The sequence below is a fragment of the Rhinoderma darwinii genome, chromosome 10, assembly GCF_050947455.1.
Source record: "Rhinoderma darwinii isolate aRhiDar2 chromosome 10, aRhiDar2.hap1, whole genome shotgun sequence".
Taxonomy (NCBI): Eukaryota; Metazoa; Chordata; class Amphibia; order Anura; family Rhinodermatidae; genus Rhinoderma; species Rhinoderma darwinii.
Genome location: NC_134696.1, coordinates 106210927 through 106223333, shown reverse-complemented (window position 1 = coordinate 106223333; position 12407 = coordinate 106210927). Strand labels below are relative to the sequence as shown.

The 12407-nt window shown below is 51.0% G+C and overlaps 1 protein-coding gene across 1 annotated transcript in view; it reads right to left on the bottom strand.

The window, feature by feature from the left end:
• Nucleotides 1-438: 438 nt before the first annotated feature.
• LOC142661671 (low-density lipoprotein receptor class A domain-containing protein 2-like) overlaps nt 439-12407 on the bottom strand; it is a 28047-nt gene continuing 16078 nt past the window's right edge. Inside the window, exons 2-5 of the mRNA XM_075839090.1 lie at nt 2964-3434; nt 2668-2844; nt 1809-1955; nt 439-912 (exon numbers count right to left, since the gene is read on the bottom strand). Of these exons, the coding sequence (XP_075695205.1) occupies nt 662-912; nt 1809-1955; nt 2668-2844; nt 2964-3434 (1046 nt within the window). The 3' untranslated portion in view covers nt 439-661. The remainder of the gene's footprint in view (nt 913-1808; nt 1956-2667; nt 2845-2963; nt 3435-12407) is intronic.

The window sequence follows — 12407 nt, the reverse complement described above, 5'->3', positions numbered from 1 at the left end:
CTCTGTATGGGGGGGGGTCAGTTCACCCGTTGACATCACTTCCGGCGGCACGTCCTCGCTTTACACAGGGAGATGTGCTGTGATTTTACAGGCTGCACAAACCATGTGATCGGCCGACGGACGAGCGTTTGTAAGATTATTGGCGAGATGTAAATATAAGAACAAGCAGCGGAACAGACGAGGAGTCACCGACTGGAGCCGCAGCAGAGTCCAGAACACCAAATCATAGGGAATACCGGCTCCCCCCACGATCTGCACCGCCCGCAGTCCCGGTGCGATCAGAGGGTCCTCACAGCTCAGGGGCCACAACCGGTCACGTCGTCCCGTCACATCAGTGCCTCGGATTTCACAACTAACCAATAAACCACATTTTGGAGCCTGGACCGAGTCATCGTCTCTCAGTTCTACAACATTTTACAAATAATAGAAACAGGTGTCAAGATTTGCATTTTTTTTATCCGAAAAATTGTTAACCAGAATTTACAGGGTGCTAATAAATATGAGACGCAGCGGGGGGGGGGGGGGGCACGCGGGACACGGACGGTTAATATATCCGCACTTATTACACCCGGAACGAGGTCATTGTCCGTCTGTCTGACCCATAAAGGGTTCACACGACAATCCGTAAAGCCCGCCACGTCCCCAGACACGGAGGCGAGGATCACACCGGCACCGTCGGAGCTGCGTTCTGAGGGGTCACTTTATGGGGTCGTATTTTGTCCTTTAAGAAGCAGCTGCGAGTGCAGAGATGACAAGAGGCGCAGAAGGAGTTGCAGCAGGGGATGAATCTACAGATGCCGACTCTCCAGATAAACCAGCCCGGTGACCAGCAACACCAGAACAAGAGGGCAACGCCAACCACCAGACCCAGGATAACGTACAGGTAAAGGAAGGAGGGATAGGGTCTCCGCTCTGAAAGACAGAAGTGCGCACATCACTCAAGGATAGAGACATGAGAGCTGCTGACCGCGGCCTGCTACACCGGACTCAGAATGCGTCTACCAGGATCAGCCACGTGTGGCTACTGCAGAGGGATAAAGCCGTGGCAGACCCCTCTCTACCTGCTGGGCAAGGCTGGCAGCACCAAGTACCCCCGGGGAGGAACAAAAAGGTCAGACATGGAACAAGCCCGGTCCTTGTTCCTTCCGACAGCAGAAGTTGGGGACTGTCAGCCTCCCGACATATAGGAACGACTGTCATGGGATCTGGCAACATTCACGTGAAGGTCGGCTTAACGCCACTTTCATGGAGTATTTTGGTCGGTATTTGGAAGCCAAAACTAGGAGTGGAACCTGCGCAGAAATAACGTGTAGTGGAAAGATTTGCTCCTCGTCAATGCATTGTACCCACTCCAAATACCGACCAAAATACTGCCGTGTGAAATCCACATTTATCACCTATCCAGTGTCTGATCGCTGGGGTTAAGCCCCCCATTCCTTCTCGCTGCATGACCACGGTGAGGAAGACTTTGAATGGAGCAGTGGATGAGCATGCGCGGTTCTGTCAGACCCATTAAATGGAGCGTCAGGGCGTATGCTTCACAGCCACTCCAAGTGGGGACTCCGGACCCCCAGCGATCAGACACATATCACCTATACTGTGGATAGCTGAGGATTGTCGATTTCAGGGAATAAAGGTGCCCAAACATATTAGACGAAGCTTAGCGGGTTGGCTGTAGGTCTAATATGTGTGGGGGCCTCCTGATTCTCCGTGACGGGGAAAGAAGGATCAGACATGTTGGACCCTCGGTTTCTACTACACATGCATCGTAACATCACAGGATAAGAAGATCAGTAAATGTGCGGTACCGAATCTCGACCCGTGAGGTGAGACAATGTCTGAGACCAGCGGTTTTCGGTTCCCTTCGTTCCCACAGCTTAGATTTACCGCCGGCGCCGGCAGAGGTGTGGAGCCGGGACTTACGACTTCAGCAGGTGTCACGGTCCCAATAATCCCTGTTAGACATAATCATAGAGAGCACGGTGAAGGGAGGCTCCCTGAGAACATCCCGATACATGACGTCACTGATAGTAGTACTATATATATACACAGGAGTCTGTGGCCCAAAACAGAGCGCCCATGACGGAGCTCCACCGATCAGCCAGGGCCTCTGTATTTTGGGACTCACCGTTTCGGGACAATTTCACAAGATAGATTAGGTGCAGTTCCCTTTTATTGGGGTATTCCCATCTTAGAACGTTATTGCTAGGACATGCCATCCCGTTAGGATGAGACCCCTGCCAATACTGAGAACGAGGGGACGAAGATCCCTCTGTCCAGGAGAACAGCCAAGAGGATGTCGGCCCCTTTACTTTTAGATTGGCAGGGGTCTCAGAAGACTCCCACCCATCAGTAAGCGATATACTAGAGATTTGCCACCACTTACTAGAATGCCTCATGCACACGACCGTTGTGCCACTCAGTCCGGTTTTGACGGCATCCGAGTGGCACCCGATAGTCTTCACGGACCCATTCACTTTAGCGGGTGAATCGGGTCCGAGTCTCCGATCCGAGGACAGATGGAACGTGTCTTATCTTTCCTCGGATCACTGGCGGGACTCGGACGGCGCCCGCGGTCGTGTGCATGAGGCGTAAACCCCTTTAAGTCATACAGTAAATATCTCCTTCCGGTAATGATCTCATTCGGCCTATAGTCAGGGTGTTCACCTCGGCTGCCGCCTCTTCGGTCCTCGCTGGCGCAGTTGGCTGGAGGAGCGGTGGCCTGATCGCTGCCATCTCCGCAGTTATCGATGTTCTGCGGGTCACACACCAGGCTGGACGGGATACATTTCCCATTGTGGCAGGGGAAGTACGGCTCGGACCTGCACTCTGACGTATTGAAGCCTGAAAAGATCCAGTACAAGTTATGTTTAGTGTCTACAGGAAGCATAAAAATATTCTGCGCCTCACATCAATCCAATGACATGCCCTCCGACCTCCGCCAGGGATAGACCGGCACTTACCTATACGAAACGAGGTGAAATCTCCAACAAAGTCCACTCTGGGCTGCTGCCCTCGGGTGACCAGACGCAGGGTTAGATCGTTTCCCGTGGACAGGACGGGTCGGGGGACTGTTTTGCCACAAAGTGGAGAACCCAGTGGTTCTGAATACAGGTCTTTCCCATCGTAGAACTGGACATATGAGCCGGCATTGCAGGGGTCTCTGGGGGCTCCTGTGGTGTCCTGGGTTGCTGACGCTTGTGCGCTGCCATTCACCGCCAGTACAGGGGTCTGAACATTGGCCATCCGCAGGAGGCTGTACACCAGGAAAAAGCGGAACTGGAACTGGACCTTGTCCTTCACGGCTGCGGCTCGCACGGTTAAACGGCAGTCGGTGTCCATAGACACAAAGTAATATTTCCTGGAGTCTCCGTGTGAATTGATTATCATCCCATCTCCTTTGATGGTCTGGCCACAGAAATCCACCAAACTGACTGCAAAGACCAGAGGGAACACGGCGGTTAGTCAAGAATCAGAACCGGTCACCAACATTCACCCCAAAACCCAGAATATGACCCTCAATCCCGAATCACGTGTAACGGAGCCGTGTACCAGGACCGGAATCAACCGCACGATTCATTCATCATGTCATCCTATTACAAGGAATAAACATTTAGACCACACCCCATTTGCAAGCCATGCGATTTAAATATAGATTCCCTAAGCTTCCTGTATACTACTGTACATAAAATACCCCGACACTGCCCCACACAGTATAATGTCCCCATAGCTGCCTCCACACAGTATAATGTCCCCATAGCTGCCTCCACACAGTATAATGCCCCATAGCTGCCTCCACACAGTATAATGCCCCCATAGCTGCCCCCACAGTATAATGCCCCCATAGCTGCCTCCACACAGTATAATGTCCCCATAGCTGCCCCCACACAGTATAATGTCCCCATAGCTGCCACCACACAGTATAATGCCCCATAGCTGCCTCCACACAGTATAATGTCCCCATAGCTGCCTCCACACAGTATAATGTCCCCATAGCTGCCACCACACAGTATAATGCCCCATAGCTGCCTCCACACAGTATAATGTCCCCATAGCTGCCTCCACACAGTATAATGTCCCCATAGCTGCCACCACACAGTATAATGCTCCATAGCTGCCTCCACACAGTATAATGTCCCCATAGCTGCCTCCACACAGTATAATGTCCCCATAGCTGCCTCCACACAGTATAATGTCCCATAGCTGCCTCCACACAGTATAATGTCCCCATAGCTGCCTCCACACAGTATAATGTCCCCATAGCTGCCTCCACACAGTATAATGTCCCCATAGCTGCCTCCACACAGTATAATGCCCCCATAGCTGCCTCCACACAGTATAATGTCCCATAGCTGCCCCCACACAGTATAATGTCCCCATAGATGCCTCCACAGTATAATGCCCCCATAGCTGCCTCCACACAGTATAATGTCCCATAGCCGCCTCCACACAGTATAATGTCCCCATAGCTGCCTCCACACAGTATAATGTCCCCATAGCTGCCCCCACACAGTATAATGTCCCCATAGCCGCCTCCACACAGTATAATGTCCCCATAGCTGCCTCCACACAGTATAATGTCCCCATAGCTGCCTCCACACAGTATAATGTCCCCATAGCTGCCTCCACACAGTATAATGCCCCCATAGCTGCCTCCACACAGTATAATGTCCCATAGCTGCCCCCACACAGTATAATGTCCCCATAGATGCCTCCACAGTATAATGCCCCCATAGCTGCCTCCACACAGTATAATGTCCCATAGCCGCCTCCACACAGTATAATGTCCCCATAGCTGCCTCCACACAGTATAATGCCCCCATAGCTGCCTCCACACAGTATAATGTCCCATAGCTGCCCCCACACAGTATAATGTCCCCATAGATGCCTCCACAGTATAATGCCCCCATAGCTGCCTCCACACAGTATAATGTCCCATAGCCGCCTCCACACAGTATAATGTCCCCATAGCTGCCTCCACACAGTATAATGTCCCCATAGCTGCCACCACACAGTATAATGCCCCATAGCTGCCTCCACACAGTATAATGTCCCCATAGCTGCCTCCACACAGTATAATGTCCCCATAGCTGCCACCACACAGTATAATGCTCCATAGCTGCCTCCACACAGTATAATGTCCCCATAGCTGCCTCCACACAGTATAATGTCCCCATAGCTGCCTCCACACAGTATAATGCTCCATAGCTGCCTCCACACAGTATAATGTCCCCATAGCTGCCTCCACACAGTATAATGTCCCCATAGCTGCCTCCACACAGTATAATGTCCCCATAGCTGCCTCCACACAGTATAATGTCCCCATAGCTGCCTCCACACAGTATAATGCCCCCATAGCTGCCTCCACACAGTATAATGTCCCCATAGCTGCCTCCACAGTATAATGCCCCCATAGCTGCCTCCACACAGTATAATGTCCCCATAGCTGCCTCCACAGTATAATGTCCCCATAGCTGCCTCCACACAGTATAATGTCCCCATAGCTGCCTCCACAGTATAATGCCCCCATAGCTGCCTCCACACAGTATAATGTCCCATAGCTGCCTCCACACAGTATAATGTCCCCATAGCTGCCTCCACACAGTATAATGTCCCCATAGCTGCCTCCACACAGTATAATGTCCCCATAGCTGCCTCCACACAGTATAATGCCCCCATAGCTGCCTCCACACAGTATAATGTCCCATAGCTGCCCCCACACAGTATAATGTCCCCATAGATGCCTCCACAGTATAATGCCCCCATAGCTGCCTCCACACAGTATAATGTCCCCATAGCTGCCTCCACACAGTATAATGTCCCCATAGCTGCCCCCACACAGTATAATGTCCCCATAGCCGCCTCCACACAGTATAATGTCCCCATAGCTGCCTCCACACAGTATAATGTCCCCATAGCTGCCTCCACACAGTATAATGTCCCCATAGCTGCCTCCACACAGTATAATGCCCCCATAGCTGCCTCCACACAGTATAATGTCCCATAGCTGCCCCCACACAGTATAATGTCCCCATAGATGCCTCCACAGTATAATGCCCCCATAGCTGCCTCCACACAGTATAATGTCCCATAGCCGCCTCCACACAGTATAATGTCCCCATAGCTGCCTCCACACAGTATAATGCCCCCATAGCTGCCTCCACACAGTATAATGTCCCATAGCTGCCCCCACACAGTATAATGTCCCCATAGATGCCTCCACAGTATAATGCCCCCATAGCTGCCTCCACACAGTATAATGTCCCATAGCCGCCTCCACACAGTATAATGTCCCCATAGCTGCCTCCACACAGTATAATGTCCCCATAGCTGCCCCCACACAGTATAATGTCCCCATAGCTGCCTCCACACAGTATAATGTCCCCATAGCTGCCTCCACACAGTATAATGTCCCCATAGCTGCCTCCACACAGTATAATGTCCCCATAGCTGCCTCCACAGTATAATGCCCCCATAGCTGCCTCCACACAGTATAATGTCCCATAGTTGCCTCCACACAGTATAATGTCCCCATAGCTGCCTCCACACAGTATAATGTCCCCATAGCTGCCTCCACACAGTATAATGTCCCCATAGCTGCCTCCACACAGTATAATGTCCCCATAGCTGCCCCCACAGTATAATGTCCCCATAGCTGCCTCCACACAGTATAATGTCCCCATAGCTGCCTCCACACAGTATAATGTCCCCATAGCTGCCTCCACACAGTATAATGCCCCCATAGCTGCCTCCACACAGTATAATGTCCCCATAGCTGCCCCCACACAGTATAATGCCCCCATAGCTGCCTCCACACAGTATAATGTCCCCATAGCTGCCCCCACAGTATAATGCCCCCATAGCTGCCCCCACACAGTATAATGTCCCCATAGCTGCCTCCACACAGTATAATGTCCCCATAGCTGCCTCCACACAGTATAATGTCCCCATAGCTGCCTCCACATAGTATAATGTCCCCATAGCTGCCTCCACACAGTATAATGTCCCCATAGCTGCCCCCACACAGTATAATGTCCCCATAGCTGCCTCCACACAGTATAATGCCCCCATAGCTGCCCCCACACAGTATAATGTCCCCATAGCTGCCTCCACACAGTATAATGTCCCCATAGCTGCCCCCACACAGTATAATGTCCCCATAGCTGCCCCCACACAGTATAATGTCCCCATAGCTGCCCCCACAGTATAATGTCCCCATAGCTGCCTCCACACAGTATAATGTCCCCATAACTGCCCTCCACACAGTATAATGTCCCCATAGCTGCCTCCACACAGTATAATGTCCCCATAGCTACATCCACACAGTATAATGTCCCCATAGCTGCCTCCACACAGTATGATGCCCCCATAGCTGCCTCCACACAGTATAATGTCCCCATAGCGGCCTCCACACAGTATAATGTCCCCATAGCGGCCTCCACAGTATAATGCCCCCATAGCTGCCCCCACACAGTATAATGTCCCCATAGCTGCCCCCACAGTATAATGCCCCCATAGCTGCCCCCACACAGTATAATGTCCCCATAGCTGCCCCACACAGTATAATGTCCCCATAGCTGCCTCCACACAGTATAATGTCCCCATAGCTGCCTCCACACAGTATAATGTCCCCATAGCTGCCTCCACACAGTATAATGTCCCCATAGCTGCCCCCACACAGTATAATGTCCCCATAGCTGCCTCCACACAGTATAATGCCCCCATAGCTGCCCCCACAGTATAATGTCCCCATAGCTGCCTCCACACAGTATAATGTCCCCATAACTGCCTCCACACAGTATAATGCCCCCATAGCTGCCTCCACAGTATAATGCCCCCATAGCTGCCTCCACACAGTATAATGTCCCCATAGCTGCCTCCACACAGTATAATGTCCCCATAGCTGCCCCCACACAGTATAATGCCCCCATAGCTGCCTCCACACAGTATAATGTCTCCATAGCTGCCACCACACAGTATAATGTCCCCATAGCTGCCTCCACACAGTATAATGTCCCCATAACTGCCTCCACACAGTATAATGCCCCATAGCTGCCTCCACACAGTATAATGCCCCATAGCTGCCTCCACACGGTATAATGCCCCATAGCTGCCCCCACACAGTATAATGTCCCCATAGCTGCCCCCACACAGTATAATGCCCCCATAGCTGCCTCCACAGTATAATGCCCCCATAGCTGCCTCCACACAGTATAATGTCCCCATAGCTGCCTCCACACAGTATAATGCCCCCATAGCTGCCTCCACACAGTATAATGTCCCCATAGCTGCCTCCACACAGTATAATGCCCCCATAGCTGCCTCCACACAGTATAATGCCCCCATAGCTGCCCCCACACAGTATAATGCCCCCATAGCTGCCTCCACACAGTATAATGTCCCCATAGCTGCCTCCACACAGTATAATGTCCCCATAGCTGCCCCCACACAGTATAATGCCCCCATAGCTGCCCCCACACAGTATAATGTCCCCATAGCTGCCTCCACACAGTATAATGTCCCCATAGCTGCCTCCACACAGTATAATGTCCCCATAGCTGCCTCCACACAGTATAATGTCCCCATAGCTGCCCCCACACAGTATAATGTCCCCATAGCTGCCCCCACACAGTATAATGTCCCCATAGCTGCCTCCACACAGTATAATGTCCCCATAGCTGCCCCCACACAGTATAATGTCCCCATAGCTGCCTCCACACAGTATAATGCCCCCATAGCTGCCCCCACACAGTATAATGTCCCCATAGCTGCCTCCACACAGTATAATGCCCCGATAGCTGCCTCCACACAGTATAATGTCCCCATAGCTGCCTCCACACAGTATAATGTCCCCATAGCTGCCTCCACACAGTATAATGTCCCCATAGCTGCCTCCACACAGTATAATGCCCCCATAGCTGCCCCCACACAGTATAATGCCCCCATAACTGCCCCCACACAGTATAATGTCCCCATAGCTGCCTCCACACAGTATAATGTCCCCATAGCGGCCTCCACACAGTATAATGTCCCCATAGCTGCCTCCACACAGTATAATGTCCCCATAGCTGCCTCCACACAGTATAATGTCCCCATAGCTGCCCCCACACAGTATAATGTCCCCATAGCTGCCCCCACACAGTATAATGTCCCCATAGCTGCCCCCACAGTATAATGTCCCCATAGCTGCCTCCACACAGTATAATGTCCCCATAACTGCCCTCCACACAGTATAATGTCCCCATAGCTGCCTCCACACAGTATAATGTCCCCATAGCTACATCCACACAGTATAATGTCCCCATAGCTGCCTCCACACAGTATGATGCCCCCATAGCTGCCTCCACACAGTATAATGTCCCCATAGCGGCCTCCACACAGTATAATGTCCCCATAGCGGCCTCCACAGTATAATGCCCCCATAGCTGCCCCCACACAGTATAATGTCCCCATAGCTGCCCCCACAGTATAATGCCCCCATAGCTGCCCCCACACAGTATAATGTCCCCATAGCTGCCCCACACAGTATAATGTCCCCATAGCTGCCTCCACACAGTATAATGTCCCCATAGCTGCCTCCACACAGTATAATGTCCCCATAGCTGCCTCCACACAGTATAATGTCCCCATAGCTGCCCCCACACAGTATAATGTCCCCATAGCTGCCTCCACACAGTATAATGCCCCCATAGCTGCCCCCACAGTATAATGTCCCCATAGCTGCCTCCACACAGTATAATGTCCCCATAACTGCCTCCACACAGTATAATGCCCCCATAGCTGCCTCCACAGTATAATGCCCCCATAGCTGCCTCCACACAGTATAATGTCCCCATAGCTGCCTCCACACAGTATAATGTCCCCATAGCTGCCCCCACACAGTATAATGCCCCCATAGCTGCCTCCACACAGTATAATGTCTCCATAGCTGCCACCACACAGTATAATGTCCCCATAGCTGCCTCCACACAGTATAATGTCCCCATAACTGCCTCCACACAGTATAATGCCCCATAGCTGCCTCCACACAGTATAATGCCCCATAGCTGCCTCCACACGGTATAATGCCCCATAGCTGCCCCCACACAGTATAATGTCCCCATAGCTGCCCCCACACAGTATAATGCCCCCATAGCTGCCTCCACAGTATAATGCCCCCATAGCTGCCTCCACACAGTATAATGTCCCCATAGCTGCCTCCACACAGTATAATGCCCCCATAGCTGCCTCCACACAGTATAATGTCCCCATAGCTGCCTCCACACAGTATAATGCCCCCATAGCTGCCTCCACACAGTATAATGCCCCCATAGCTGCCCCCACACAGTATAATGCCCCCATAGCTGCCTCCACACAGTATAATGTCCCCATAGCTGCCTCCACACAGTATAATGTCCCCATAGCTGCCCCCACACAGTATAATGTCCCCATAGCTGCCTCCACACAGTATAATGTCCCCATAGCTGCCCCCACACAGTATAATGTCCCCATAGCTGCCTCCACACAGTATAATGCCCCCATAGCTGCCCCCACACAGTATAATGTCCCCATAGCTGCCTCCACACAGTATAATGCCCCCATAATATAATAATAATAATAATCTTTATTTATATAGCGCCAACATATTCCGCAGCACTTTACAATTTAGAGGGAACATGAAACAAACAATATCAGACATTACATAGTGACAAAGTTCATTTACAATTCAAACCTGGGGAGTGAGGACCCTGCTCGCAAGAGCTTACAATCTATGAGGACATAAGGGAGACACAAAGTGTAACAGTGTTTGTTCTGTACAATGGTCCGGCCATTTTTATACACATGCGGTGGTGACATAAAGCTGCATGAGCCGGTCACCAGCCGGTATCCGTGTATGACGGACATGAAGAGAAGGAGTGTGAGGGAATCTTATTCTGATGACTAATCTAAATGGAGGGCCATGGAAAGGAGTCAGATTAGGGAATGTTATAGGCCTGTCTAAATAGATGTGTTTTCAGGGCACGTTTAAAACTGTGGATATTGGGAATTAATCTGATTGTCTGGGGTAGCGCATTCCAGAGGACGGGGCAGCACGAGAGAAATCCTGGAGACGGGAGTGGGAGGTTCGGATTATGGAGGATTTTAATCTAAGGTCGTTGGCAGAACGTAGAGCCCGAGTAGGGTGGTAGACAGAGATGAGGGAGGAGATGTAAGGAGGTGCAGCACTGTGGAGAGCTTTGTGGGTGAGAGTAATAAGTTTGAATTTTATTCGGAAGGGGATGGGCAACCAGTGCAGTGACTGGCACAGATTAGAGGCGTTGGTGTAGCGGTTGGTCATAAAGATGAGCCTGGCTGCTGCATTGAGGATAGATTGGAGAGGGGAGAGTTTAGTGAGGGGAAGACCGACTAGTAATGAGTTACAGTAGTCAAGACGAGAGTGAATCAGAGCAACAATGAGAGTTTTGGCAGTTTCCTCCGTAAGAAAAGAGCGGATTCTGGAGATGTTTTTGAGGTGAAAATGACAGGAGCGTGAAAGTGATTGTATGTGAGGAGTAAAGGAAAGATCTGAGTCAAAAATAACCCCGAGACAGCGGGCGTGCTGCTTAGAAGTTATGATAGAGACAGCGGGCGTGCTGCTTAGGAGTTATGATAGAGACAGCGGGCGTGCTGCTTAGGAGTTATGATAGTGCCACACACAGAGATGGAGACATCAGGTTTAGGGAGGTTAGTAGATGGTGGGAACACAAGGAGCTCAGTTTTAGAAAGATTCAGTTTCAGTTAGAGAGAGGACATGATGTTAGAGACAGCGGACAGACAATCACTGGTGTTCTGTATTAGAGCAGGGGTGATGTCACGGGAAGAGGTATATAATTGGGTGTCATCAGCGTAGAGATGGTACTGGAAGCCAAATCTGCTGATGGTTTGTCCAATAGGAGCTGTGTAGAGAGAAAAGAGGAGCGGACCTAGGACTGATCCCTGAGGAACCCCGATATCAAGGGGAAGAGGAGAAGAAGTGGAACAAGCAAATGACACACTGAACGAGCGGTCAGAGAGATAGGAGGAAAACCAAGAGAGAGCCGCGTCCTTGAGGCCAATAGAGTGGAGCATGTTAAGTAGGAGTTTGCGGTCTACAGTGTCAAAGGCTGCAGAGAGATCCAAAAGAATCAGGAGAGAGGATTTACCGTCCGATTTAGCCGCCAAGAGATCATTTGAGACTTTAGTAAGGGCAGTTTCTGTGGAGTGTAGAGTGCGGAAACCAGATTGTAAGGGGTCAAGAATGGAGTTAGCAGAGAGATAGCGGATAAGGCGAGAGTAGACCAAGCGTTCCAGGAGTTTGGAGATGAAGGGCAGATTAGAGACTGGTCGGTAGTTGGCAGCGCTGGATGGGTCAAGTGTTGGTTTTTTCAATAATGGGTTTATAATGGCAT